The sequence below is a fragment of the Lacerta agilis genome, chromosome 9 (assembly GCF_009819535.1).
Source record: "Lacerta agilis isolate rLacAgi1 chromosome 9, rLacAgi1.pri, whole genome shotgun sequence".
Lineage (NCBI taxonomy): Eukaryota > Metazoa > Chordata > Lepidosauria > Squamata > Lacertidae > Lacerta > Lacerta agilis.
Window position 1 is genome coordinate 17,015,662 of NC_046320.1, and position 25,015 is coordinate 17,040,676.

General features: G+C 44.1%; 1 protein-coding gene across 1 annotated transcript in view; it reads left to right on the forward strand.

Moving 5' to 3' along the window:
• The first annotated feature begins 510 nt into the window (after positions 1-510).
• GABRB1 (gamma-aminobutyric acid type A receptor subunit beta1) overlaps positions 511-25,015 on the forward strand; it is a 74,931-nt gene continuing 50,426 nt past the window's right edge. Inside the window, exons 1-3 of the mRNA XM_033160935.1 lie at positions 511-793; positions 1,000-1,091; positions 1,552-1,619. Of these exons, the coding sequence (XP_033016826.1) occupies positions 585-793; positions 1,000-1,091; positions 1,552-1,619 (369 nt within the window). The 5' untranslated portion in view covers positions 511-584. The remainder of the gene's footprint in view (positions 794-999; positions 1,092-1,551; positions 1,620-25,015) is intronic.

Here is a 25,015-nt window from a genome sequence, read left to right on the forward strand (position 1 = left end):
CCTGCTCGTTGCCACTAGACTTGGGTTTGACAGTAAGGTCTGGCTCTGAAGCTAAAGACCTTTGCCATGCGCCCCACCTCCCGCCAGTCCTAGGCTAGATTCTCCGGTGGGTGAATGGGTGGCGTCTCATATGTTTTTCCCGGGCAAGCTTCTCCTCCTTTCATGGTCACACCTGAATGCTGACGGTTCAAAGTGCCTGCCGCCTTGGGCATCCCTTTGCTACGGGAATGGAGGTCCTGGAGGGCACGGAGGGGAGGCGATGATGGCATGTGGAAGGAGGAGGCTGCGGGTTAAGGTTGGGGAGGGGGCGGCTGCTGCCATTGGACAACTTCCCCCCCGCCCTTGCCCCCGTGGCTTTTCGGAAATCGGCGACCTCTAGCAGCCGAGGCGCTCCGTAGGGAGCTCGCTTTCCCCTCCGGAACCAGCCCGACCACCCAGCCCAGACAGGCGGGGGAAGCGCTGGGTGCGCCCGGGGCGCAGGACAAAGGAACTCCCAAGGTCCCGCCGCCGCAGCTGTTGCTCGCTTGGCCGGACATTGCTGGCAAGGCACAAAGGTGCCTTCGGAGACTGGGCCAGCTCCGCGCATGCGCCGCTCTCTCCGGCATCACAGCTCTGCCTGTGGATTGAAAGTTACATCCCTTGAATCTTCGCGGGAGGGGGTGGGGAGAGGGAAGGGGGAGAAAGAGGCAGCAACTCTCCACCCGGAGGAAGGAATGTGGGCAGTTCGGCCGCGGGAGCGCGTGGGGATTTTGCTCTTCCCTGCGATGATAGCCATGGTCTGCTATGCCAAGAGGTGAGAGTGGCGCTTGGACGCGAGAGGACGTGTGTGTGTGTGTGTGTGTGTGTGATGGGCTGAATGATGGACCTCATCTTCCGGGGAGCTGAGCTCCGTGGATTTCTCCCTCTGCTGGGAGGCTGGTCGGGATCCTGGTTGTGGCTGTGTCGGTGCCTGTGTGTGTGTGTTCAAGCGCTCGCTCTGAACCCTTTCCTCTCCCTCAGCCTGAATGAGCCCAGCAACATGTCCTACGTGAAAGAGACCGTGGACAAATTGCTCAAAGGATACGACATTCGCCTGAGGCCGGACTTCGGAGGTGAGTCTCTTCGGATTTGTTTACAAGGGGAAATCACCAGGCTGTGTGCCGGTCCCTGTAGGGTCAGAGGCAAGGGCCGGTTAGAATTCTAATCAGCCGGGGAAAGGCTCCCTGGTAGCCAATTCCTTTCCCTCAAAATGGTCACGTTCTCTTTTCTCTCCCCCCTCCCCTTACACACACATTCGGACATCTATAGACATGCTCCAAACGTATGGGCTCTAAACTGATTCAGTAAATCGATGTCCTTATATAAACGGATTTTGCTGGGGTCGGGTGGTAGGCTTTCAGATTCCACAGAGCTCTTCTTCAGACATGAAAAAGAGCACACCAACTTTTAAGCGTGTGAACAGGTACAGGACGCACTCGTGTGTGTGTGTGATGCTTTGAGGCTCAGAAGTCCTGACCTTCCATCCCTTTTGACTGCTGGCCATTAAAAACAAACACCTGTTTCCGTTTCCAGGCTCTCCCGTTGACGTTGGCATGAGAATAGAGATTGCCAGTATAGATATGGTCTCGGAAGTCAACATGGTGAGTACTCTCTTGGAATAAATAACATTGGGCGGAGGGGAGGCAAGGCGCTCTCTGAAATTGCAGAGGGCTATTCGCGAGAGATTGGCCGTTTGTCGAGTTTAATGTCGTGGTTTGAGGTGTGCTGGAGAAATCAGTTTGGGGAAGACTTTGGCTGCTGCCACCTCGTTCGCCTCACCTTTTCCATATGTGGAACGGCGCCACCTGCCGACCGCCGCAGGTCACGAACTCTTTTCAGCACCGCGGACAGCGACATGTGCCTAGGCTTTTAAATGGTATTTCTACGCTTCTTCCTCTCTCTCCTTCTGTAGCGTTTGATTTGGATAAGGAATTAAACTGGAATTGTATTGGGGTGAAATAGATTAAAAAGAGGGGAGCTGATTAGTCACCAGTGGACAGCCAGTTGATATTTGGGAATCAAATGCTGAAAGGATGCGCAAGCGCAAAAAAGGGGTGCAAGCATGGAGCTTATAGGACTTGGTATGCAACTGGTAGCTTCTTGTAATCTAACTACTGCAGCTCTCATTGCAGTGATCTAACTTGGCATGCGGGTGATGGAGGGGAATGTTTATATTAAGAAGCCATGTTTATTTTATTTTACTTTAAGACTGTGCTGATCTTATTTAGGTAGCAATTTCTTGCTGCTATTCAGTGGTGGGCTAAATCAGTGTTTGGTTCATTAGGAAGGGTTGGCAGCTCCATTGCTGCTGGACATACAGACGCCTGTTGATTCCACCCCCTGCCCTGCAGTGTTTTGACAGTCTCTTGTGAAGATGAACAGTAACTGCTGAGTGATGGTTGCTGAATATCAGTGCTGACTTGAGGGACTCCTGCTGAGTAATAAAAAAATAATGACAAGAATTAAGTATGAAGGTCTGGATGACTTTATTCAAGAGGCAACTCAGATTATGGGTTTGAAAGCTTACTAGAATATGTCCATTAGTGTGTCTTGTTTGCAGCTGGGAAATGAGGGCCATGCAATATTTATTGTCGATTTAGTAGATTTATATGCTGCTTTATGACTACAGTCCTCAAATCACCTCACATGTATTTGTTTACAGTATTTAGTCTCCGTTCAGTGACAAAAGTTATCTGGGTGCCTTACAATAAAACAATTATATGCAAAATTAAAACCTAAAAAAAAAGTTAAATATAGCACAAAAGACCAGCAGCAGCACCAAACATTTCACAGGTTTCAAAACTCCAGAAACAACACATTTATAAATAACAAAACAGTTTTAAGATTTAAAAGCCTGGGAAAAGAAAGGCATGGGAAAAGGAAAAAAGTAGTCACCTGGTTCCATTTTTTTCAAAAGCCAGAGTATATGCACCTAGCAAGACTATCTGGGCTGCTACCACGAGGGTGTTCCCCAGTGGCCAACCACCCGACCTCATTTGTTACAAATATGAAACTGACGCAGCTAGAATCATGCACTTGAAAACAAAGGCTGCCCCACTCTGCTTGAGCAGGAGCTAACAGCTGATGTTATTTCCCACAAGGCAGTTGGATCAGATGGCCCCCTACTGAGTGGAGGGGAAAGTCCAGCTGGCACAGACCCAGGCATTTTGCATGACTCTTGCTCCTGGATTCCTTATCACAAGCCAGTTGGCCTTAGATGGCCCTGTGGTGGGGAAGAGGAAGTCCAGATGGGGAAGAAGCGGGCTTCTGGTGTTTTACTTTGCCTGCCTGCCTGCCTCCTGCCTGCCTACCTCCATGTGTTTTAGTTTCCTGCATTGAGTAAATAGCTGTGCACAAAGAAGTCTTGAGGGCCAATTTGTACTACTATTTTTTGTCAGTGCTGAATTTAATCCAAGATTATTTTTTAGCAATCATGGTTACAGATATAATATTCACAGTCCCCCCCTCCTCTCTCACCACCCCCATCTTCTTTATTGTCTTTCTATATCATCAGGTCCCCATCCCCTGGCTGTCCCTAATTCTAAGCAGCACAAGCCTTTGCAGAAAATGGCACATGGACATCTCTTCTACATGTTCCTGCTCAGAAATCTATCCTAGCCTGTTGCTTTGGTTATACATGCACACATACATACAGCTTATCTGTTGTATACCAGCACTTAGAGTCATTTACAAGACAAACTACCTAACTCACAAGAAAAGCAACCTAGAGTTATCTGGCTATAAAATCTCACAGGGTTAAGGTTTGAGTGCTATAGTTTGTATGTTTCGCCACATGTCATGTGGTACATCCCAATGTTTCTTTCATTAAGAAAACAATGGTCACGGCTGAAACATTTTCCAATCCAGATAGAATTATGTTTCCCAAAGGACAGGGCTTGAAATTATCCCAACCTTTCTAAGGAGCAAAATTATGATTGGTTGACAAAGGTCAGGATCTCTGAACAGGGCAATCGGTTCTTTCTGACACAGTGCTGTAAACAGTGCTTTGTCGAGCCTGACATGAGTTTGTATTAACCTCCTTGCCTGAGTGTGTAATTGCACAGTGAAATAATGCTGTCCCTAGCAGAGTTAAAGGCCTTGTTATAAGAGATGCTCGTGAACTTCCAAGCATTGGGAGTGCTCTGTTAACTTCACTGGGAGGTGAAGGGACTCAGAATGTCACTGTGGGACTCTTAAGAGTGGTGTGGGATTTATTTGTGTTGCTTACACCAGCAATATTTCTTCCAGGTCTTCAGGACAGCATGATTCATAGAATGCCTGTCCTATGCCAAGGTTTCACATTACTCCTTGCTGAGGTGGCAGAAACATGCCTTGTAGCGTCTGAGGATGTGTTCACCCTAGGGCAATTAAATTGGTCTAAAAGGACTTATAACATTTGTGCTGCCCAAGCTAGCAGATTAGTTTTACTAGTAGAAATGCAAAGCACATCACTTCAGCCACAGCTGGGTGCAATTGAGTTTCAAGCGAGACAAAATTAGCTCACTCTTCCCTGTTCCATTAGGCAAAGCTCTGCCCCTGCCCTTGCTGTTGAATATTCCTGGAGTGTCCATACATTTTTAATGGATATGCCTGCCTTTTCTACTGGATACACCTGAAGCACACCTGTTGAGAATATTAGATGCACCTGGCCCCAAAGTCCCATAGATGCTGCATGATGGAGCCAGAAGAGATCTGCAGAGGGACAGAGCTTCGATATATTTCTTTCTAGAACATGGGTGGATAACTTTAGGCATTCCAGGTGTTGTTGGACCACATGACTATTGGCCATGGTTGCTCGGGTTGATGAGAGATGTAGTTCAGCAACATCTGGAGCCCCAAAAGATTCCCACCCCTGCTCTAGAGGGAATTGGCAGTGGGCCCATGAGTCAACCAGCTGCATCATTTTAACTATTCTGGCATTTTGTACAGAGGTCCATGCTTTCAAGTGAAATGAGTCAACCAGCTGCATCTTTTTAACTATTCTGGCATTTTGTACAAAGGTCCATGCTTTCAAGTGAATTTCTGGTCTATAGGCGAGTGGGAATGATAGCTCAGTTGGTAGAGCATGAGACTCTTAATCTCAGGGTCATGGGTTCGAGCCCCACATTGGGCAAAGGATTCCTGCATTGCAAGGGGGTTGGACTAGGTGGGCCTTGAGGTCCCTTCCAACTCTACAATTCTGTGAGTCTATGAATGTCCAACAAGCAGCAATCTTCATTCCTTCTCTCCCCTAAACCCACCCAGTTGTTTTATGGGTGTTCCCAATTGTTTCAGTTGGAGAGACTTAGAGCGAACAATGCCAAGAAGGTATGTTGCTGCACAAATTGAGAGCCTCACGTGCATTCCCTAAGAAAAGGCTTCTCATTTTACCCCCTTCAATGGGAGGAGCATTGTACTGCCAGAGCCAGTCTTCCACTGGAATGAGTGGCAAAGTCTATGCGCTTGGATTAGACTACGCCTGGCATTTAACAGGTGACACCTGCTCACTTCCAGTTTGCAGGAAACGCCAGGTTCAGCCAGAATATTTTATAGTGACTTTTTTTCAATTTTTAGTAGAATTTAAGAGCTGCGGGCTGAATGTTTCTGTGTTCTAACTAGGCAGATAAGTTCTTCACAACTGCTATTGAGTGTAAAGCCAAAAAAGCTGGTTTTCTGCAGTAATAAATAGTTATCATCACAGAATATTTGCCTTATGAACAATGCATCATAAAAGTGGAGACACTATCTGTTACTCATCAAAATAATTAATCTATCACTTAGGAGCAGATGAACGTGATTGATTTATAAATGGTCTACAGTTAGGAATGGGCCGTCAGGTTTGCTGAAGATTTCAAATATATCAAATTGTTCAGGGTGGTTAAAACAAAAAGGGACTGTGAAGAGTTCCAAAAGGATCTCTCCAAATGGAGTGAATGGGCAGTAAAATGGCAATGTAAGCAAGTATAAAGTGGTGCACATTGAGGCAAAAAAAAAAAAAATGTCTAAATTTCACATATATGCACTCATGGAGTCTGTAGTTACAGTAGCTGACCAAGAATGAGACATTGGTTGTTGCAGTGGATAGTTTGATGAAAACGTTGACACAGTGTGTGGCAACTGTGAAATAGACAAATTCAATGCTAGCAATCATTTGTAGAGCGATTGAAAACAAAACAGGCGATATTATAATGTCATTTTCAAAATCTATAGTGCTACCAGACTTGAAATACTGTGCACTGTTCTGGTCTTTTCACTTCAAAATAGATATCGTGCAGCAGGAAAGAGTTCAGAAAAGGGCAGCCAACATGACTGAGGCAACGAACCAAGTCCCCTATGAGGAGCCATTACAACATTTGGGACTTTTAAGGTTGGAGAAAAGTCAAGTAAGAAGGGATGTAAGCAAGTAAGATGCATATAAAATTATGCATGGTGAGGAGAAAGTGAAAGGAGAAAAGTTTTTCTCCTGCTTTCATAAGGTTAGAACTCGGAGACATCCAATGAAGTCGAATGGTGGAAGATTCAGGACAGACAAAAGAAATATTCATTCCCACAAAAGGTGGTGATGACCACCAACTTAAGTTTAAAAGGGGTTAGAGTTCCAATGGTCAGCAAACTTTTTCAGCAGGGGGCCAGTCCACTGTCCCCCAGACCTTGTGGAGGCCCGGACTATATTTTTTGGGGGGTGAACAAATTCCTATGCCTCACAAATAACCCAGAGATGCATTTTAAATAAAAGGACACATTCTACTCATGTTAGAAACACACTGATTCCCAGACCGTCTGCAGGCTGGATTTAGAAGGTGATTGGGCCGGAGCCAGCCCCCAGGCCTTAGTTTGCCTACCCATGGGTTAGACAAATTCATGGAAGATAAGGTTACCAATGGCTGCCTGTCATGATAGCCATGTTTTATGTCCATTGTCAGAGGCAGTATGCCTTTGAACATCTGTTGCTGCAAATTGCAAGTTGGGACAATGCTCTTGCACTCAGATTCTGCTGTGGACTTCCCATGGGCATCTGGTTGGCCTCTGTGAGAACAGAGTGCTGGATTAGATGGGGACCCTTGGCCTCTTACATTCCCTCCAAGAAATTCACAGTGATGCACATAGTTCTTCCTGCTTTCCCTTTTATCCTCACAACAGCCCTGCGAGGTGCGTTACACTAGTCAAGGTCACCCAGTTTGTACTAGCTGAGTATGTACTAGTTGGTAGAGCATGAGACTCATAATCTCAGGGATGTGGGTTCAAGCCCCATGTTGGGCAAAAAATTCCTGCATTGCAGGGGATTGGACTACTGGATGATCCTTGTGGTCCCTTCCAACTCGATGATTTTATGGTTGAGTAGAGATTTGATAACAGGTCTTCCTGCTTCTAGTCCTTTGCCTGCATACACACCTGTATTTTATTCTTTTATTATGAAAGAGGACCTCCATTTAGACCAGGTGCATTAAAAAAAATCCGCTCCAATATTGTGTATAAAAGCATAACAATACCTATTATCTTGGAAGCATATTTATTTTTGGCCTACTCACTGGTCCAACAAACGGAGTACCTATTATAAACACAGAAATGGGTGTACATATCAGGTATGAATACAAAAAAACAAAACCCCTTTGCTTAAGAAAAGGGTAACCGTTTAGTTAATTGCTTTAGTTATTAAGAGCCACAACAAACATGGTTACCCGACCCTTCTTTTTCACATTTGCAGCTTAACTTTGAATTGGTCCAAGAATGACCCTTGAAAACTTACTGAGAACCTTGTCTGCCTCAAAAAGTTCATTCTCCTCCCTAATGAAATGCTGCCCCCGATATACCTCATAATATATCTTTATTGTGTGCAGTAACATGACCTGGACATAAATGAGATGGCAAGAATATGCTCTTCTACTGCAACTAAGAAATAAGAAAGGAATGTTGGACTTCCATGGATGATACAATCAGCCTTGGAAACAAGGGGCAATCAAACTGCAGCACAGTTGACATCAATGAAAACAGCCTGGGGATGATGGCATGCTAAAATTATTGATGGAAATGCTGCGTAGCTGCCACGAGATCAAGTGACTCAGTTAGCAAAGGCATTAAGGAATCCCTTCAGGAAAGTCCATGAAAAATGGATAAATCCCAACACGCAAGGACGAGAGAATCCAAAGAACCCAAAGCCAATCACTTCTCCTTTGAGAAGGAACATGATTATGGCATCTCTCATCTCAAATAAACTTGATTAGCATTTAGCTGCTCGGGGCACTCTTAACAATGGAGTCAAATTGATGCTTTAGAAGTTCCAGGGATTGTAGAGAGCAGCTAATCAACTTCTCTGTTCTGATGTGTGCATATTCTACTTCATGTTCCGCTTCAGTTTGGCACATGAGACTCTATTGCGGTGCTCTAACGCAGTCCTCTAATGCACGGTCACTAGATCAGGGTTGGAGAACCAGGTACTCTTGGGCTTCTGCTTCTACAACCCCTGACCACTGGCCATGCTGACTGGAGCTGGTGAGAGTTGGAGTCCAGCAACAACTTGGAGGGCCACAGGTTCCCCATCTCTACATTAGAGATCCCTGCACTAGCTTGTCAGATGTTGCACAGCAAAGTTATTTGTATAAGAAGGCTGGTATTTATCTGTACCAGCCCCAGTTTCTCCACAGTCCCTTCATTCTTAAGGGCCATGCTTCCCTCCGTTGCCTCTTCCTCAAATCCCTACTCTGTAGTCTGTGTTGCTTCTGATTTCCATCTCACCCTGACTCTCAGGCAGCCTTGCTCAGTAGGAGGGATGGAAGAGTCTGCCAATTTCAATCCTCTCAGTTTCTGATTTTCCCATCTTTAAATATGTTCTCTGCATTTCTGCAGAAATCTGTGGATTTAAAAAAAAAATCCTCATGAAAATTCTTCAGAATGTTAGCGTGAATTTTCGTCTTTGCCTTCTCGGTAGTGACACCCGCCCTGTGGAATGCCCTCCCACCAGATGTCAAAGAGAAAAACAACTACTAGACTTTTAGAAGACATCTGAAAGCAGCCCTGTTTAGGGAAGCTTTTAATGTTTGACGGACTATTGTATTTTAATATTTTGTTGGAAGCTACCCAGAGTGGCTGGGGAAACCCAGCCAGATGGGCAGGGTATAATTATTATTATTATTATTATTATTATTATTATTATTATTATTTCATACACCACTCCGACTAATGTACACATTTGTGCAAGGAATTTCACCAAATGTTATGCATTTTTGTAAAGTGATTCTCACAAATATGACACATGTGCGCCCACTGTTTTCTGAATGTGGCAAACACTTGGAAGCATGAGTGACAGGTGTGCATCCTTAGATACCTATGGATGGTTCTTCGGTTCTTTGAAAACTAGAAGCAGATTAGGGGAAAGTACCCTGTTGCTCTGCACATCTTCCCATCCTCTGATTTGATCAACCACAGTGACTCAAGCCAAACAAACCATCATGAGATCAGGGCAATGGTGGCACAGTTATTACATGGCTTGCTGGCATTGGATACTCTCAGTGAGTTAACCTGAAAAATAAAGCAAAGCTGTTCATGGGCATGTTCCATGCAGCCAAATGATTAAAGGAGTGTCCAAAATCAAAGACAGTACGTGAGCATGAACTGCAGATGTCACAATTCCTTGCTTTAGCCAATATACACACCCGGTGTCCTAGACTACCATGAGACATATGTTAATGTGAGTCTATTTCACCTCTGCTTTTTGGACACTCTCGCTGCAGTTTACAGAGCATCTTTGGAATCTACAAGGTGACCCTTTGGCATAGCATCAATTAATAGCAATTTAACAGAATTTAGCAGTAACAAAAGGCTTGTGAAACATTTACAAGACTAGGAAATGAGTCCATTAGCAGCAGGGTTATGACTACGACAAAATCTATTAGACTCTGTCAACATGAGCCGTCTGCTTTCTGGAAGCAACTTGCTTTGAGTTAAACAGGCTGTTTATAAGAGAAGCCAGTGAATGCTTGTAATCTTGCTATGCACAAGAGAAAGTAATTGTGTACAACAGGGGTTCCCAATTATAGCTAATTACCAAGGACCCCCTATTTTTCAAAAGCCAAGCCACAGACCCCCTACTTTTGAAAGTTTTGATAACTCTATGACATGGGTGCAGCCAATGGAGGCAGATGCCCCCCCAATCAATACAAATCTGAGGTTCTGCCGCCCTAACAAAAGCCTGCCCCCCCAACAAAAATCCTGGCTACACCCATGCTCTATAGTAGTTACCTCTGCAAAGCCATTTTTTAAACAAAATGTGGGGTAGCCCCTAATAAGCAAATGATTTTAGGTATAGTTTTTTTTTATAAAAAAATCATAAAATGTGTGATAGTACCATGCAAAAATGACCCAAAAAAGAGTTGGGAAGCAAGGGATGGGGCCACGTTCTGCAGACCGCCAGGGGTCCCCAGACCCCTAATTGGGAACCACTGTTGTACAGAGCTTCCCCAAAATAGTGAACATTATTTTTATTCATGAAAGCTGTCTTTGTCACATAATTCAATAAATTGCATACATTCAATAAATGATATAACACAGAATAACCAGCCACAGCAATATCTGATGGAGGGGTGAGCAGTTCGGTTACTGGCATAGGAGAGCATTTAGTGAAAGGGGAAGGGTTGGCCTTTTTGTTGTGGCTGCGCTGAAAAGGAGAATAAGTAGCGCCAATGCAGAAGAAGCCCCTGCTCAGTGTTTGGATTTGGTGGTTTAGTTTCAGTTTGTCATTCTTAAATTCAATGCTCCTCCTCGACCTTGTGTAAGTGAGAAAGTTACTGTGAGGTTTGTTTGTTGTAATGCACATTGAAATGTATAAAATACATGCACAACACACGCATGTGTCGGTGAAAATTCTAGGTTGTTTTTAACCTTGTTTTTATACTTGTTTCAATATTGTTTCTATACTTTGCTTTGAGTTCACCTTTGTGAAGACAACTATGAAATAATAATAATAATAATAATAATAATAATAATAATAATAATAATAATGTCATTGATATTTAAGTTAATTTGAGTTCCATAATGGAAGAAAGGTCAACTATGAATGTACTAAATAAATAAATCTAATAAATAACCTTTATCTAAAAGATGCCTTCTGCAAGGAAGAATGACAGGGCTGTTTGGAAAAGCTAGATAATTGGAAATATCTGAAGAAGTGTGCATGCACACGAAAGCTCATACCAAGAACAAACTTAGTTGGTCTCTAAGGTGCTACTGGAAGGAATTTTTTATTTTATTTTGTTTTGACTATGGCAGACCAACACGGCTACCTACCTGTAACTGGAAATATGGGGTTGGGATACTGAAGGATGGTATCTCTCGCGCCACTCCAAGTATATATGAAACCTCCTCATATTTGTCACAGATTTCAACAGTCTGTGTGTGTGTGTGTGTTACATTTAGTATTCCCTAAGGACAAATTGATCTTAATTCCTATCACATCCTCTCCTTAAAAGAATATTGAGTGCAGTCTCTTCCATCTCTCTGAGAGTAAACTGATTTAGAGGACAGTTCTAAACACACTTTTACTACTACCAGTAATTGATTCATGACCATAGTTGTGCAGGTTTCTTGAATTTCAACCAGTTGAATTTGTGGCTATGTTATTCCTTCTGTCTTCCCATACTTCTTTTTAATGGTGATTGGAAAGGGACAGAGCAAATCTCCTGGTGGTCACCTGACCACCCTACTGGGAGAACATGGGCATGGTGTTGACGGTTGTTGTTGTGGTGGTGGTGGTGGTGGTGGTTGGTTGTTTGGTTGTTATGCACAATAGAATGGGCTGCTTGTTTCAAATATTCATCCCCCATTTGCAGGCTAAAGGCCCAGCAGCAAATTACGTGAAATGAACCTGCTTGTTATGGATGCTAGTTCAAATGTCAAGCTGACCATCCACATGTCAAAAATGGAGGAAAGGGTGGGGGGAATAAATGGGAAATGGAAATAGCTTTATCCATTTAAGCAACCAAGATCAGGGTAGCATTAGAACCTGAACCACTTACCTGGGGCTGTGCTTCATAATCATCATGAGTCACCAAGTGTTGCCATGGAAACAGCTATATTACATGACACAGTCTGTCTCAGAAATACAAAAATAACTGCGTAGAAAAATATTCCTTTATGCATTTTGCTGTCCGTCCCCCACCTGCTTTTAGAAACTGGCTTTCCAGAATTAATTAATTCTACCAAACTTCTGGATGTGATGAGCTAGGTGGGCACTATTTGCTAAGTGGGCTTTTTGATAAAGATGCATGGCGTTCTGCAAAGGCGAGTCTGCTTTTGCTTTTAACGAAAAGGAAAAAGAAGTATGATGGATCCCACCAAAAACCTGAATGACATTCTAGGATGGCACAGATCCTTAGTCTGCTGCACGGGAAAGGGCAAAGGATTGAGATATAGGAGACTTATGTTGAAAAGTTTCCTTAGTAACTGAAAACACTGGGCAGACTAGATGTTCCTGCCTTCACACAATTAACAATTATTTCCCCAGTGTTACTGATCAATATCTGCAGTCCTAGGGAAGTGACACCTCTCAGACCTCCTGGTGCCTGGCATGCACCCATAGCATAGCAACAAACCAGGCATCAAAAGGTGGAGGCAGACTTTTCTCCCTCCTTTACCTATTGAGAGAGCAGCACTAAGGACCACTAGATTGTTATTATATTAAGATTCAATCTGGACTACAGCTTTTCGGTCCAGAATACTAGCCTTGTATTTCAGGTGAATATCACAGACTGGCTAGATTTGTATTTTCAGTTCTAGAAATATGAATGTTGATGCCATCTCTAAGAACATGGCATTTTGAAAAGCCTTGGTGGATCAGACCAAAGACCTAAATATATCATGCATTCCCTTCTCATGGTACCTAAACCAGATGTGTATAGGAAGCCCACAAGCATGACCTGAAAAAAAACAAAAAAATTTAAAAAAATCCACTCTCTAATATTCCCTTTATATTTTGCTTCCTGTCTCCCACCTTTTTAGAGTATCATCATGTATTTTTTATTATTTAATCACATTTTAACCTTAAACAAATGAAAGTTCTTCTGAACTTTACTGGGGGTGGGGAGAGATTCAAGGTGTGTAAGGCCACATATAAAAGCCATTGAACAAAGTCAGTAGAACTGACTTCTGAGTAAGCCCATTTAGGGTCAGGCTAAAAGGACAGAAGCTGAAACTTCAACATTTCTTTTTAAAAAAAACACACACACAACCTGTTCTATGCATTTAAACAGGCCTGCTATTTAGACATTTTTTATTTTTAAAAAATGCACTTGCACTCATCAGAATTTTAGAGGTACACACACACACACACACACACACACACGCAGGCAGAGTAAAATGCACAGAAATGATAAGATATAATGGAATGCTGCCAAATCAGAACGATTTGTCCTCATGTTACATCAACAGCACTGTGTAAAGAAATGCACAGACAGGAGGTGATAGGTAGGCTAGATTTTATGCCTATCGGTTTTGGCAAAGCCCTGCTAAATGCTGGCTTTGTTTTTAACAGAATCTCAGGCACTTAGGTGCCTTTTTCTGCCTCTTAGTTTCCCAAGCCCACATTTAAGCACAACATGTGGCACTGTATCGAGAGTTTAAAATATATCAAGAGTTCAAAGATAAAGACAGAACGGACTGTGCTGCTCAGTCAGCTAACGCTACTCATCATTTTTTTTTAAATTATTTTTTATTAAAGTTTTTCCTCGTTCACAAAAGCACATGCTCCGTCTCTTTCTTCAGGTTGTGTTTTCTACAGATCAGTTGTATTCGTTGTGAGACGTTGGTGTTATATGCAGTATAGGGTTGGAAAGAAAAGAGGGGGGGACGGGAGAGAGGCGGTGGGTTTTGTGTCAGCGTCACTTGGGTAGGATCTTTTTCTATTCGCTTGTTATGTCTCCTTGGTGGTAAGAGAGATTGGGGTGGTCTAGGGTGTGGTTGGTTGCCTTTGGTTGGCTGCAGTGGGATTTGTTTGTGACTGTGAGGGCGGTGGGTTGTTGGGTTAAGTTAGCCATGTTGAATCGTATGCTGCCGGTGGGTTCGTGTTGTTGTCTTGCTGGGCTGTGTATGCCAGAGGTAGGCAACCTAAGGCCCATGGGCCAGAAGCGGCGCATGAGGGGAGCTTAACCGGCCCATGAGCTGCCCCTGAACCGAGTTGCCCACTTGGCAAGTCCCTGCGCGCTGCGCTAAACCGGTGCATGGGGACTCTCTTCCACAGCTCCGGAAATAGCTTCTGCGCATGCCCAGATGCTGGAAATCGTTTCTGCGCAGGCGCGGTTTTCAGCGTCTGGGCATGTGCAGAAGCGATTTCCGGCACCGCGAACATGCGTAGATGCAATTTTTGGCATCGCGCTGCACCGGCCCGGCCCGGCCTGGCCCATGCCCAGTAAGCCTTGCCGACCCCTGGTGTATACTCATCATTCTAATGGTTTTACAGTGCAACTCCATGGCAAGAGTTCCCCCAAAAATCTGGAAAGCCTTGGAATGAAAGATTTCAACATTATCATCTGGAATTGTCCCTGCCTTTCATTTGCAGAATATGGTATGAATACAGTGGTGGACCCTGGGGTCTCAACTTTCTGTGGCACTACATGTCACACCAAAATTTGGTGCTCCACCCCCTCCATTCTGCATCATAGTTTCAGCACCCTACGGCACCCTACGGCTCTGCACCCAGTGCAACTGAACCAATTGTGCTTCCCTAGATCAACCTCTGCTGAATACCTTGGCCTTTGAGCAACCATGTTATTGCACAAGGCATGTGCACTTGATGCAAGCTATCTGAAGACAACTGGAAAGTGTGGAAGCTGGATCTGATCAGAGATCAATGAGGTTATGAAACATAAGAGTGCTCAGTATTCAGGCCAGTTTCAGCTTCTGCACTCTTGGATTCATAGGAGCCTGGATTCATAGGTGCTGAGGGGTCTTTGCGCACACACCCAATAAAACATTTGAGGGTGCCAGCCCACCCTCCCAAGTTGATGGGCATTGCCATTCAAATGGTGCGCATGCACCACTTCATGTGCTCAACCATGCTGGGAGTGGTTTACCTGCCCCCCCCCAATGTTTTATTCAACTTGGCACCCCTGTATGAATTCAATACTGCCCCCACCCTGGCATGGTTACCTCTGTGTCACTTTAGTACAGTGCAGATATCTGAGAACATGGCTGCCAAGGGAGAGGTGGCATTTCACCTAGGCCAGTGCCACTTTATGCTTTATTCAAAGGAGGGCTGTGAGATTAAGTGCCATGAGTTCTCTTGCTCAGTTCTTCATTCGCTGCTCTCTCCCATGGCTCTTTCTGTCTGACCCATTCTTGCTGTTAGTGCATATGCGTGTAAAGACTGAACTTGTAGAGCACACGTGTACGCTGTGAAAATGGTGTGTGGTAAATAACAAAAGGGATTTGCAAGGAAAACATCTGATGTGCAATAAAAAAAATCCATTAGAATCAAATATGTTGAAAGTGTTCATCCACAAAAAACACCCAATAACATAAAATAATCACATTGCCAACATAGAGACACCCAGTGCTTTTTTCCTTTAAAAAATGTTTAGGGGTACTCTCATTTTCCTACTCATATTGAAATACTGCCCCTCAATGAGGCCAAACCTAGATTCACAAAATGTTTAGGGGTATGCGTACTCCTGCATACCCCCAGAAAAAAAGCACTGGAGATAACCAGTTGTGGGTTGGGGGCACATAGTGAAGACACATTCATTCCACCTAAGAATTCTTTGCTATTTCCCCTCTTCGGAGAAAGGAGCTCTGTGTATATGCTCAGAGGCACCTAGTCTATAATACCAGATTGTCCGTGAATGAAATGTAACAAGCTGCCGTATAGTGCATACTTCAGATCAAGTCCCCTGAAAAGGTTTCTCAGTCCTTCAATAGACAGGCTAGCTCCAGTTCAGATATTCATGCTTGCACTTCAAAATATTCTTTCAGCAATCGGTGGACAAAAATGCACCTAAATCATATTGTGATGAATATCTCTACTGAGTATTCTGAAGTCTGGCCACAAACTATATGGCTCTCTTAATCTTTGTGAATTGGTTACCAAATTAAAGGCCACCATTTAAACTCGTTTTACATCATTGTACAGAAGAAATATGAAACGGCACAGCAGCCACATATTCAAATGATAGCATTGGCACAGATTGTAATTTCTAGCATTATTAACGGGAAGTAAATCTATGTCCATTTCTGATATCAAACAAGATGGAGATTGTTTTTCTGTCCTTCGGCAAGGAGGGGCAATGACTGCATTCCATTCTGCTGGGAGAGCAAGGAAACAAATGGTCTGTCCGGCATGAGTAACAGACAGAACCTATTTCATTACGTCATGGGAGATTTCAGCTGTGGGATGGTTCCTGCCAGCATTATTACACCTTTGTGCGAATTCCAGCAACAAAGGAAAGAGAACAGGGTGCACTGGGCAGGGAGTTAGGCTGCCCCAGAATGCAGTTCATCCAATTGCCCCAATGATCTTCCACTCAGCAATGCCCACGAGGCTCAGCATAGCTGTTTCCACAAGCTCCAGCACACAATATTCCTTTTCCCTGACAGCTATTTACTCCCGGCTTTACCTTGCAAGTGATTCCAAAGCAGCGCAATCCTGCCGCATGATAATTACACTCGGCTCAGCGGGGCTGCTGACTGACACGCTGTGATATAGCAACAGGCAACTGTGAAGGTTTAGCTTCGCTCGCTTCAGCTGTCCGCCACAGCATGTTTACAAGTAAGCACATTGGCAACATGGAGATGAGGAAGAGCTGTTGCTAGGTGCTTGGCAAAGTCACACCTTGATTCACGTCCCACGGTATCATGCAGGAAGACCAACAGAGAGAATCTTATTTGTCTACACAATTGGAAGAAGGGAATCCAAATTCTCTATACTAACACAATCCCTACACATGCCTACGTAGACATAAGCAAAGGCAGACTTTAGACTCTCAAATTTCAGCAGTGTCCTGTGCGAGGCTAAAATTCTGCACCCCACCCTGCCTCTCATGCTCCATTCTACAATACTGTTGTGGTGACCCCTGCAACATGGCACCCAGTATGGCCATACTGGTCACACACTACCACACCTCTAATGTAAGCCCCATTGAATTCAAAGGGATTTGCTTCCAGGTGAGTGTGTATAGGATGTGCGGCCTAAAATGCCTAAGAATTAAATCTATTATCCTTTATAGGGAAGACGAGAGTGATAAACGAGCTGTTTTGTCATTCTCTTTGACAAAAACCAGGGTTGGTGAGAAATGTAGCGCCAGCCCAGGAACTATGCATGAAAGCAGGCTGCCAAGTGACTCCATGTGATAATGCGCATTGGCACACAACTGTGTGGAAGGTTTTATTTGCCCACTAGTTATGTGATTTCTTGCCCACCTTTCACAACAAGTTCCCAGGACAGGATACGACACAATAATATAGAATCAAAATCCGTTAAAAGAAATTGCATTCTAAAAACAACAGGGGGGAAAAACAGAAGAAAGATGTTCTGTTAAATTGACTTAGCCCACAGCTCGTGCCTAGCGATCGGTGAATATATCCATTTTAGTTCCTCGTGTTCCTTCAGATTAGTGCTTCTTGTTTACAAGTTTGCAATTAAAAAAAAAAACCAAAAACCTAGTGGAGGTTCATCAGCATTTTAGTATGAAATTCTCCTAATATACACATTTTTGCAAAGCACTTTCCCCCAATATAATAAATTTTCTATGCTATTTTCACTAATATATGCATTTACATTCACACGTTACCCTAATATATGGGCATTTTTGTACATGTCACTTGGCTGGAGAATGGAACTGCACAATTCGGAGAAGGGGAAATTCCAAATAGTGGGTGTGTTTTGGCTCACACATGGTGTTGGGAAGTGTTAATTGGGTGGATTCACATTTAAATGCGAGTAGAATCCATCTTTTCTCCCATCCCTAACCCTGTAGGGCACAAACCATACCATTTGCCCTAGAGTATGCGCTTTCTCTTTGCAGAACGAACCATCGTGGGGGCACCCAGCCCCAATGGTCGTTATGGGTGCATAAGTGGCACCCCGGTTACCAGCTTCCTGCATGCCAGGTGTTCACGGGGGGGGGCAGGGAGAGAGAGAACGATAAACAGTGCAGAGGCAGGAGCAAGTTGGGAGGTTGGTTTCCAGGTGGCTGGCCTCATTAGCTTAGAGGGGAGTAAGCATGAACACCTGCCTGGCATGCGAAGAGAGGGGGGGGGAATCTGGCAGCGTGCAGGGGAAACTCTCAGCATGAATTTTAGTTATGGCTTTTTGCAGCAATGCTTTGCCTCCTGTGAGACATTTTGAATGACGTTCAGTGGTTTTATTTGGCCAGGGGGAGAAGGCTGGTGACATTTTAAAATGGCAGTCGATGCGAAGAAGACAAATGGTGAATAAGCTTTAAGATCAGCAAGCAACACATGGTGCGGCAGCAGACTAATAAGAGCAATAAATTTTAAAAACCTCTCGTTTTCTACATGCTACAGCATGATAAGGGGAAAGAGTTTCCAGTGAAACCACATTGCTTATATTTGTTGACATGAGAATTGTGGCGGGGAGGTGCTTCACAAATCCTGCCCACGTTTGCCAATAAGAAGGGTGAAAGGATTTACCACAAAGGATAGAAGGTACAGAATACAGACTGATACTGCGTCTGGAGGGCATGCGATTGTTGAGACTAGATATAGAACAAACTTACCCACCAGCCTACCCCTCTGGTCCCACAGCAAGCTCTTTTACAGGTTTCCAGCACCCTCCAAACTCCACTAGGAAAACCTCCAGTTCCTTCTTGCAGAAAAAGACAAGTGCTGACTCATCAAATGTTTGGTGGCTATCGCATGCACCTATAGGCTAGCACCTGTGACGCTACAGAGGCCAAGTGACAAACTTCCAATCTATTTCACAACTGGCATTAAACGCTTTTTGTTTTTTTTTAAAGTTTGTTTATATGTAGATATACATAAACATTCTTTAACAAATGAAGAGTGAATGCATATCTGCCTGTTCGAAACATATATTTGCAAGGCCACTTGATTTCCCATCACAACTATGTGTCCCACCATTTCAAGCTTGTGTTGTCAAAAGTTATTTTACAGTGGACAGCAATGAGGGAGGCAGAAGGATGGAAGGCAGAAGGGTGGAAGATCAACAGCACATGGAGCCAGAGCTGACTACCGGTAATTCTAGTTTTATCCCTATCTGCCTCCCTGCTGAGTTCTACAGGGGCAACACTGAGACCAAGAAGGAGGAAGCTGGCAGCCAGAGTCACCCTCTGGACTGTCTGAAAGTAGGAAAGTAGGAAGTTGAGAGATGATGAAGGGCAGACTGATGTTGTTGGGGCACTGCCCTAATGGTCCAGCCTTTGCTAGTTGTTATTGTTTAGTCATTTAGTCGTGTCCGACTCTTCGTGACCCCATGGACCAGAGCACGCCAGGCACTCCTGTCTTCCACTACCTCCCACAGTTTGGTCAGACTCATGTTGGTAACTTCGAGAACACTGTCCAACCATTTCGTTGTCCCCTTCTCCTTGTGCCCTCAATCTTTCCCAACATCAGGGTTTCTTCCACGGAGTGAATTCCCCTGCTTTTTCACTGGAGCTAACTGAATTGCTATGTTTAGGATGGTGGTACACAAAAAAGGACAGGCCTCTTGCTTCACTGACAGGACTCGGCTACATTAGAATTCAGTCATACCTTGGTTGACAAATGCCTTGCAACTCGAATGTTTTGGCTCCTGGACGCCGCAAACCCAAAAGAGAGTTTTCTGGTTTGCAAACGTTCTTTGGAACCCAAGCATCTGATATGGCTTCCGATTGGCTGCGGGAGCTTCCTGCAGCCAATCAGAGGCCGCACCTTGGTTTCTGAATGTTTTGGAAGTTGAACAGACTTCCAGAACAGATTCTGTTTGACTTCCGAGATACGACTGTATAAAAAAGTGTTTTAAATGTGTCATAACACGAGATGGCTCTGTAGAGTTTGATCCTTTGACAATGGGATTTCCCATTATGAGCTTTACAACGCGTTTCCCTGAAACTTTTTTTTGATGTTCCTAGATCCAGCCACAGTTATGCAGAAGGGAGAATTTCACTAAGTGTAGCTTGCTGTGCCCTGGTTCGCCCTCTGGCTTCTCACAGTTCATAGTTTTGCTCTCAGTCGGACATTACTCACAAGTGGTGCAAAGAGGTGCTGTCTTGCAGGGGGACCAGGATTGCTCTTATCTACTCCCAACGCTTTTCAGCTGTGATGTGACTCATTGGAACAGTCGTGCTGTTCACCATTTCTCTGAAAATCAATGAGAATTCTCTGTGGCACATCATTCTTTTTCTAAGCAGAATAAATTTGGGGACCAAGTCTGAAGTCACACTGCTCACTGGTTGTTTTGGGAGTGTGGAAATGCTTTAATGATGCTTCTCCTTCTTTTGGTCATGCATTCATATTAGAGATCTGGCCCTCAGCTTACTTGCCATATATCACAGACAACCATAACATGCGTATTTGGCACCTAGATCACAAACGCGTATTATCTTAACTTGTTTGTAACAAGGAGGACAGAGATGTGGGGAGGGGGCCTTTGCTGCAGATTCTAAAAGAATCTGGTGATGATAGAAGGAGCAGAGGTAGAAGGGGGAGATATACCCCACAAAGCTCAATTTGCTTCCCAATACTTCAGTTAAATGGACGCATTCTTATTTAAGTTACTTCCAGGCTGTTGCTTTTGTATGGGTGCGGTTCAATCACATACCAGCAAACCCAGGATATACATGTTCACTCAAAGTCTTAGCTGTATGACTGTAACTTCTGCTCCCACTTCCATATATGATTGTAGCCTGCTACCTCCACTCATGCTGTACCACTATAATTTTAAATTCAAAGCATCTACTTTCCCTCAAAGAATCATGGGCACTGTAGTTTGTTTAGGACTAGAACAAACTCATTTACCTATAAGCTGCTCTCACTGATCCTCGCAGCCCAATTTTTTTTAAAAAGGGGGTGCAAATAGCCCCATCAAAGCATATAAGAAAAGTCATGCTGGATCAGGCCAAAGGCCCTCCTAATCCAGCACCCTCTTTTCACAGTGGCCATCCAGGTGCCTATGAGAAGCCTGTAAGTTGCTGTTCTCCAATTGTAAATTCCCAGCAACTAGTATACAGAGGCAAGCTGTCTCCAACTGTGGAGGTGGAATGTAGCTGTACTGGCTGGTAGCCATTGATATGCTTATCATCTATGAATGGGACCACCACATTGACTCCAATGAAACCTGTTTCCAAATAAACACCCTTAAGTGGTAGCTTTCGTAAATAAAAGCTGCCCTCTATATACCGGTAGTTTCTCGCAGGGTTGTTGAAGCTGTGACTTCCCAGTATCCCTCATGTACTGCCCGTAGCCTGAACTGGGGCCGCTGTGTCTTAAATGCCAGAACAGTTTTTAAAAGCTTGGGTCCATAGCTGGTCACAACTAGTTCAACCCACATATCAGCAAATGCCTGTCATTCATTCCTACAGGAGAAAGTAAAATGCCATGCTAGAAGGACAATGTACCCGCAGCACTCCGCGGCTCTGTTCTAGGGTAGCTAGCTACAAGTCCTACTTGACAGAGGGCCGTGATCTATTTGACTGGTCTGTCCTAGTGGAAGGAACACCCATCCACATCCAGTTTAAAGATATAGAGGGAGCACAGTGGTTGCCTAGCAACAGTAAGCTTTTGGACAGCAGACCAAGCAGCAGACCACCACTCATTACTTGGTCGCAGTCTTCCACCACTATGGTGAGATGTTTTGTATTTCTTTTTAGCCACTCTTCTCAGCTTTCACCAACAGGTAATCCATGAGAAGTGTGATGCGTATCTGCTCACACATTCCTGGGTTCCTATAATCCGAGTCTTCCCTCCACATATATACCATCCCTCGGAATGATGAGCGTTTTGCTAGCCAGCACAGACTTACTCCCGCTGGGTGCATCTCTTAGTTTCATAACGACATAAGCCATGTTACTTCTTCTCGAAGGCCTCTGCCTAATTTCACACTTCCTTATGCACATCAATATACATCAATTAGTCTGTCTCTCTGTTAGGGTATTTGCTGGAAGACAATTAAAATAGACATGGTGAACTTTGTGGAGACAGTTTTCAGTGCACAATGGGGCACAGGGAGAGAAATTTGCCAGTGACCTTTGGGAATGTTTCTCAGCTGCAAAATGCATTACTTCCTATGGTAGGGCTCATGTCACCCGTTATAAGATCAAATGAATTAATCATTATCAAATGGTTACAATGAGCACATTACCAGCATGATTGTTTTAAATAGGGAGACCTTTGTGTTAAGTTGGCATGAGCTACAAAGAGCTATCTGACAGCACAGTTTATAAGAACCCCAGAGCTCGAGGTCTTCTTTTTTATTGACCCAGAGGTGGCAAGGGAATACCCGGTAGCTACTTTAAATGAATTCACATGGAAGATGACGCAAGCTTGCTTTATCCTGCTCCAGAGAACAGAACCTGAATCAATGGCTTCAAGTTACAAGACAGGAGATTCCGACTAAACATCAGGAAGAACTTTCTGACAGTAAGAGCTGTGGAATGGACTCCCTTGGAAGATGGTGGATTCTGCTTCATTGGAAGTTTTTAAGCAGAGGTTGGGTGGCCATCTGTCACTAAGATACACTAAGATTTCTGCTTTGCAGGGAATTGGACTAGATGACCCTTGGGGTCCCTTCCAACTCTACAGTTCTATGATTCTCTGACTGCATCACCAGTTCGTCTAGGGCAGGCATGGCCAAACTTGGCCCTCCAGCTGTTTTGGGACTACAATTCCCATCATCCCTGACCACTAGTCCTGTTAGCTAGGGATGGTGGGAGTTGTAGTCCCAAAACAGCTGGAGGGCCAAGTTTGGCCATGCATGGTCTAGGGAATAGACAAGAACATCTTTAGCAGAACTCAAAACCTGGTTGTGCTTCAAACAAAGATAAACAAGAACTCAGGCCACAACGATGATTTAAATGATTCAAGTTTTTCAAGTGTCTTATGGATAGATTTATTTAAAGTTTATATGCCAGGTGAAATTAATGCGCCAGGACAAGGCCCTGTTTCGGAGATTCTTCTTCAGCTAATAGAGTCTTAAAGTTTTAAGGTCGATGTGTACTGGTTGCTTAGAGTTAGGTGACTCAAGGTACGTTTGTGATATTTAAAGAAGAATTAAGGTGTCAAGAAATGAATCTATCCATAAGAGACTTGAAAAACTTGAATCATTGAAATCATCGTTGTGGCCTGAGTTCTTGTTTCTCTACAATTTTCTGCATCGCCTCTATCAAGAACTCCAACTTTTTTAGTTAGCAAACAAAGATAAGGCATTAAGAGATGTTTGAGGCCTTGTGGTGTGAAGTAGAGAAGGGGTATGTGTTCATAGGTCTGATGAATGTGTTGGGCAGAGGATCTGTACATTTTCAGAAGTGAAAGAGAAGCACCACCTGCAACTTTCATCTGTGGTGCAGAATACCCAACCTTCAGTGGGATAGCCTTCAAACTAGCCAACAGTTATTCCAGGCATAGGCAAACTCGGCCCTCCAGATGTTTTGAGACTACAATTCCCATCATCCCTGACCACTGGTCCTGTAAGCTAGGGATCATGGGAGTTGTAGTCCCAAAACATCTGGAGGGCTGGGTTTGCCTGTGCCATTCTGTTCTTAAAATGTCCAGTTTTTCGATCTGGAAACAGAAGCCTTGCCAGATTTCATGATGTATCTGCTGTGGGCTTATTGTGTAAGAATAGGATTGGAATGAATAAATAATATCAGAGGGAGCGGGTGACTCATCAGCATAACTTTCTGTTCTGATAACTATAGCAACAATGCAAATATCAATCGGGTAGGGAGAGGAGATTGCATGCTAGTCAAAATGTAACTTGGCATTGGATCTGTATAAAAGTGCCTGTCTATTGACTTCAGATTGGTGGGGCTTCTTGCGGTTCAGTCCAAATTAAATCGCTTGCTAGGATCATACCTGCCTAGTCCCCCTCTCATTGGCTTAGGAGTGGCTAAGCTCTGCTCTCCCTTTTTTTGGTGGACTAACTCCCATCAGCCGTAGTTGCCATAGCCAATGCTCAGGGATGATGGAAGTGCCCAGAAACATCTGAGGGGCCAAAGGTTAAGCCCGCCCACCATAGTTAGAAGAGCAAGAGGAGAGTATGAATCTGTACAATTTTTAAGATACATCACATGGGGGGTTTTAGCTCATCTCCACTTTCCCTGCAAGACCTGTATACATAATTTTCACACATGTGTCCAAATTGTGTAAGTCTGGGCTGGTTCACAAAATCAGTGGCTGAAAAGTTTGCATGCACAATGCTGCATTGGGACCATGTGTCTTGTACACACACACACACACACACACACACACACAGTCTACAACAATGGGGAGCAGGGAGATGTGAGCCTTGAGGGGTTGCAGGACTCTTATTCCCATCAGCATGGTCAATGGTGTTAAGAACTGTAGTTGAACAAAATCTGGAGAGTCACGTGTTCCCATCCCTGGATTCAAGCCGCGGCTGCAGAGGGACATTTTTCCAGCTTTGTATGCAGCTTTGCCAATCTGCAGAGGAAAAATGTCCCTTTGCAGGCAGGGTTTGGATTCAAACAGCACCTGCAAATAAATAATGTGAGGCTCACTGTTAGCACCAATCAGCTGGTCAGTGCTGGCAGCCAGCCCCTTTGAACTCATCTGATGTCATAATGGCATTAAGTGATTGACAGTGGGCAGACCCACCCACCTGACAAAGTGGCCCATGGGGGAGGTTAGGAACTGCCCACTAGCTGAAAAAAGTTCCCCATTCCTGCTTTAAACTATACACCAGTAGTCCCCACACTCCCCCCCCCCTAGACCTCTGAAAGTCTTGGCAGACCATTTAATGATTTCTCTGCCTCTTTAACAATTGTAATGCACTGTGCAAGATGCAATGTGATTTTTGGTTGTATATTTATTGCTTCTTTTATTTCTTATATTGTATTTT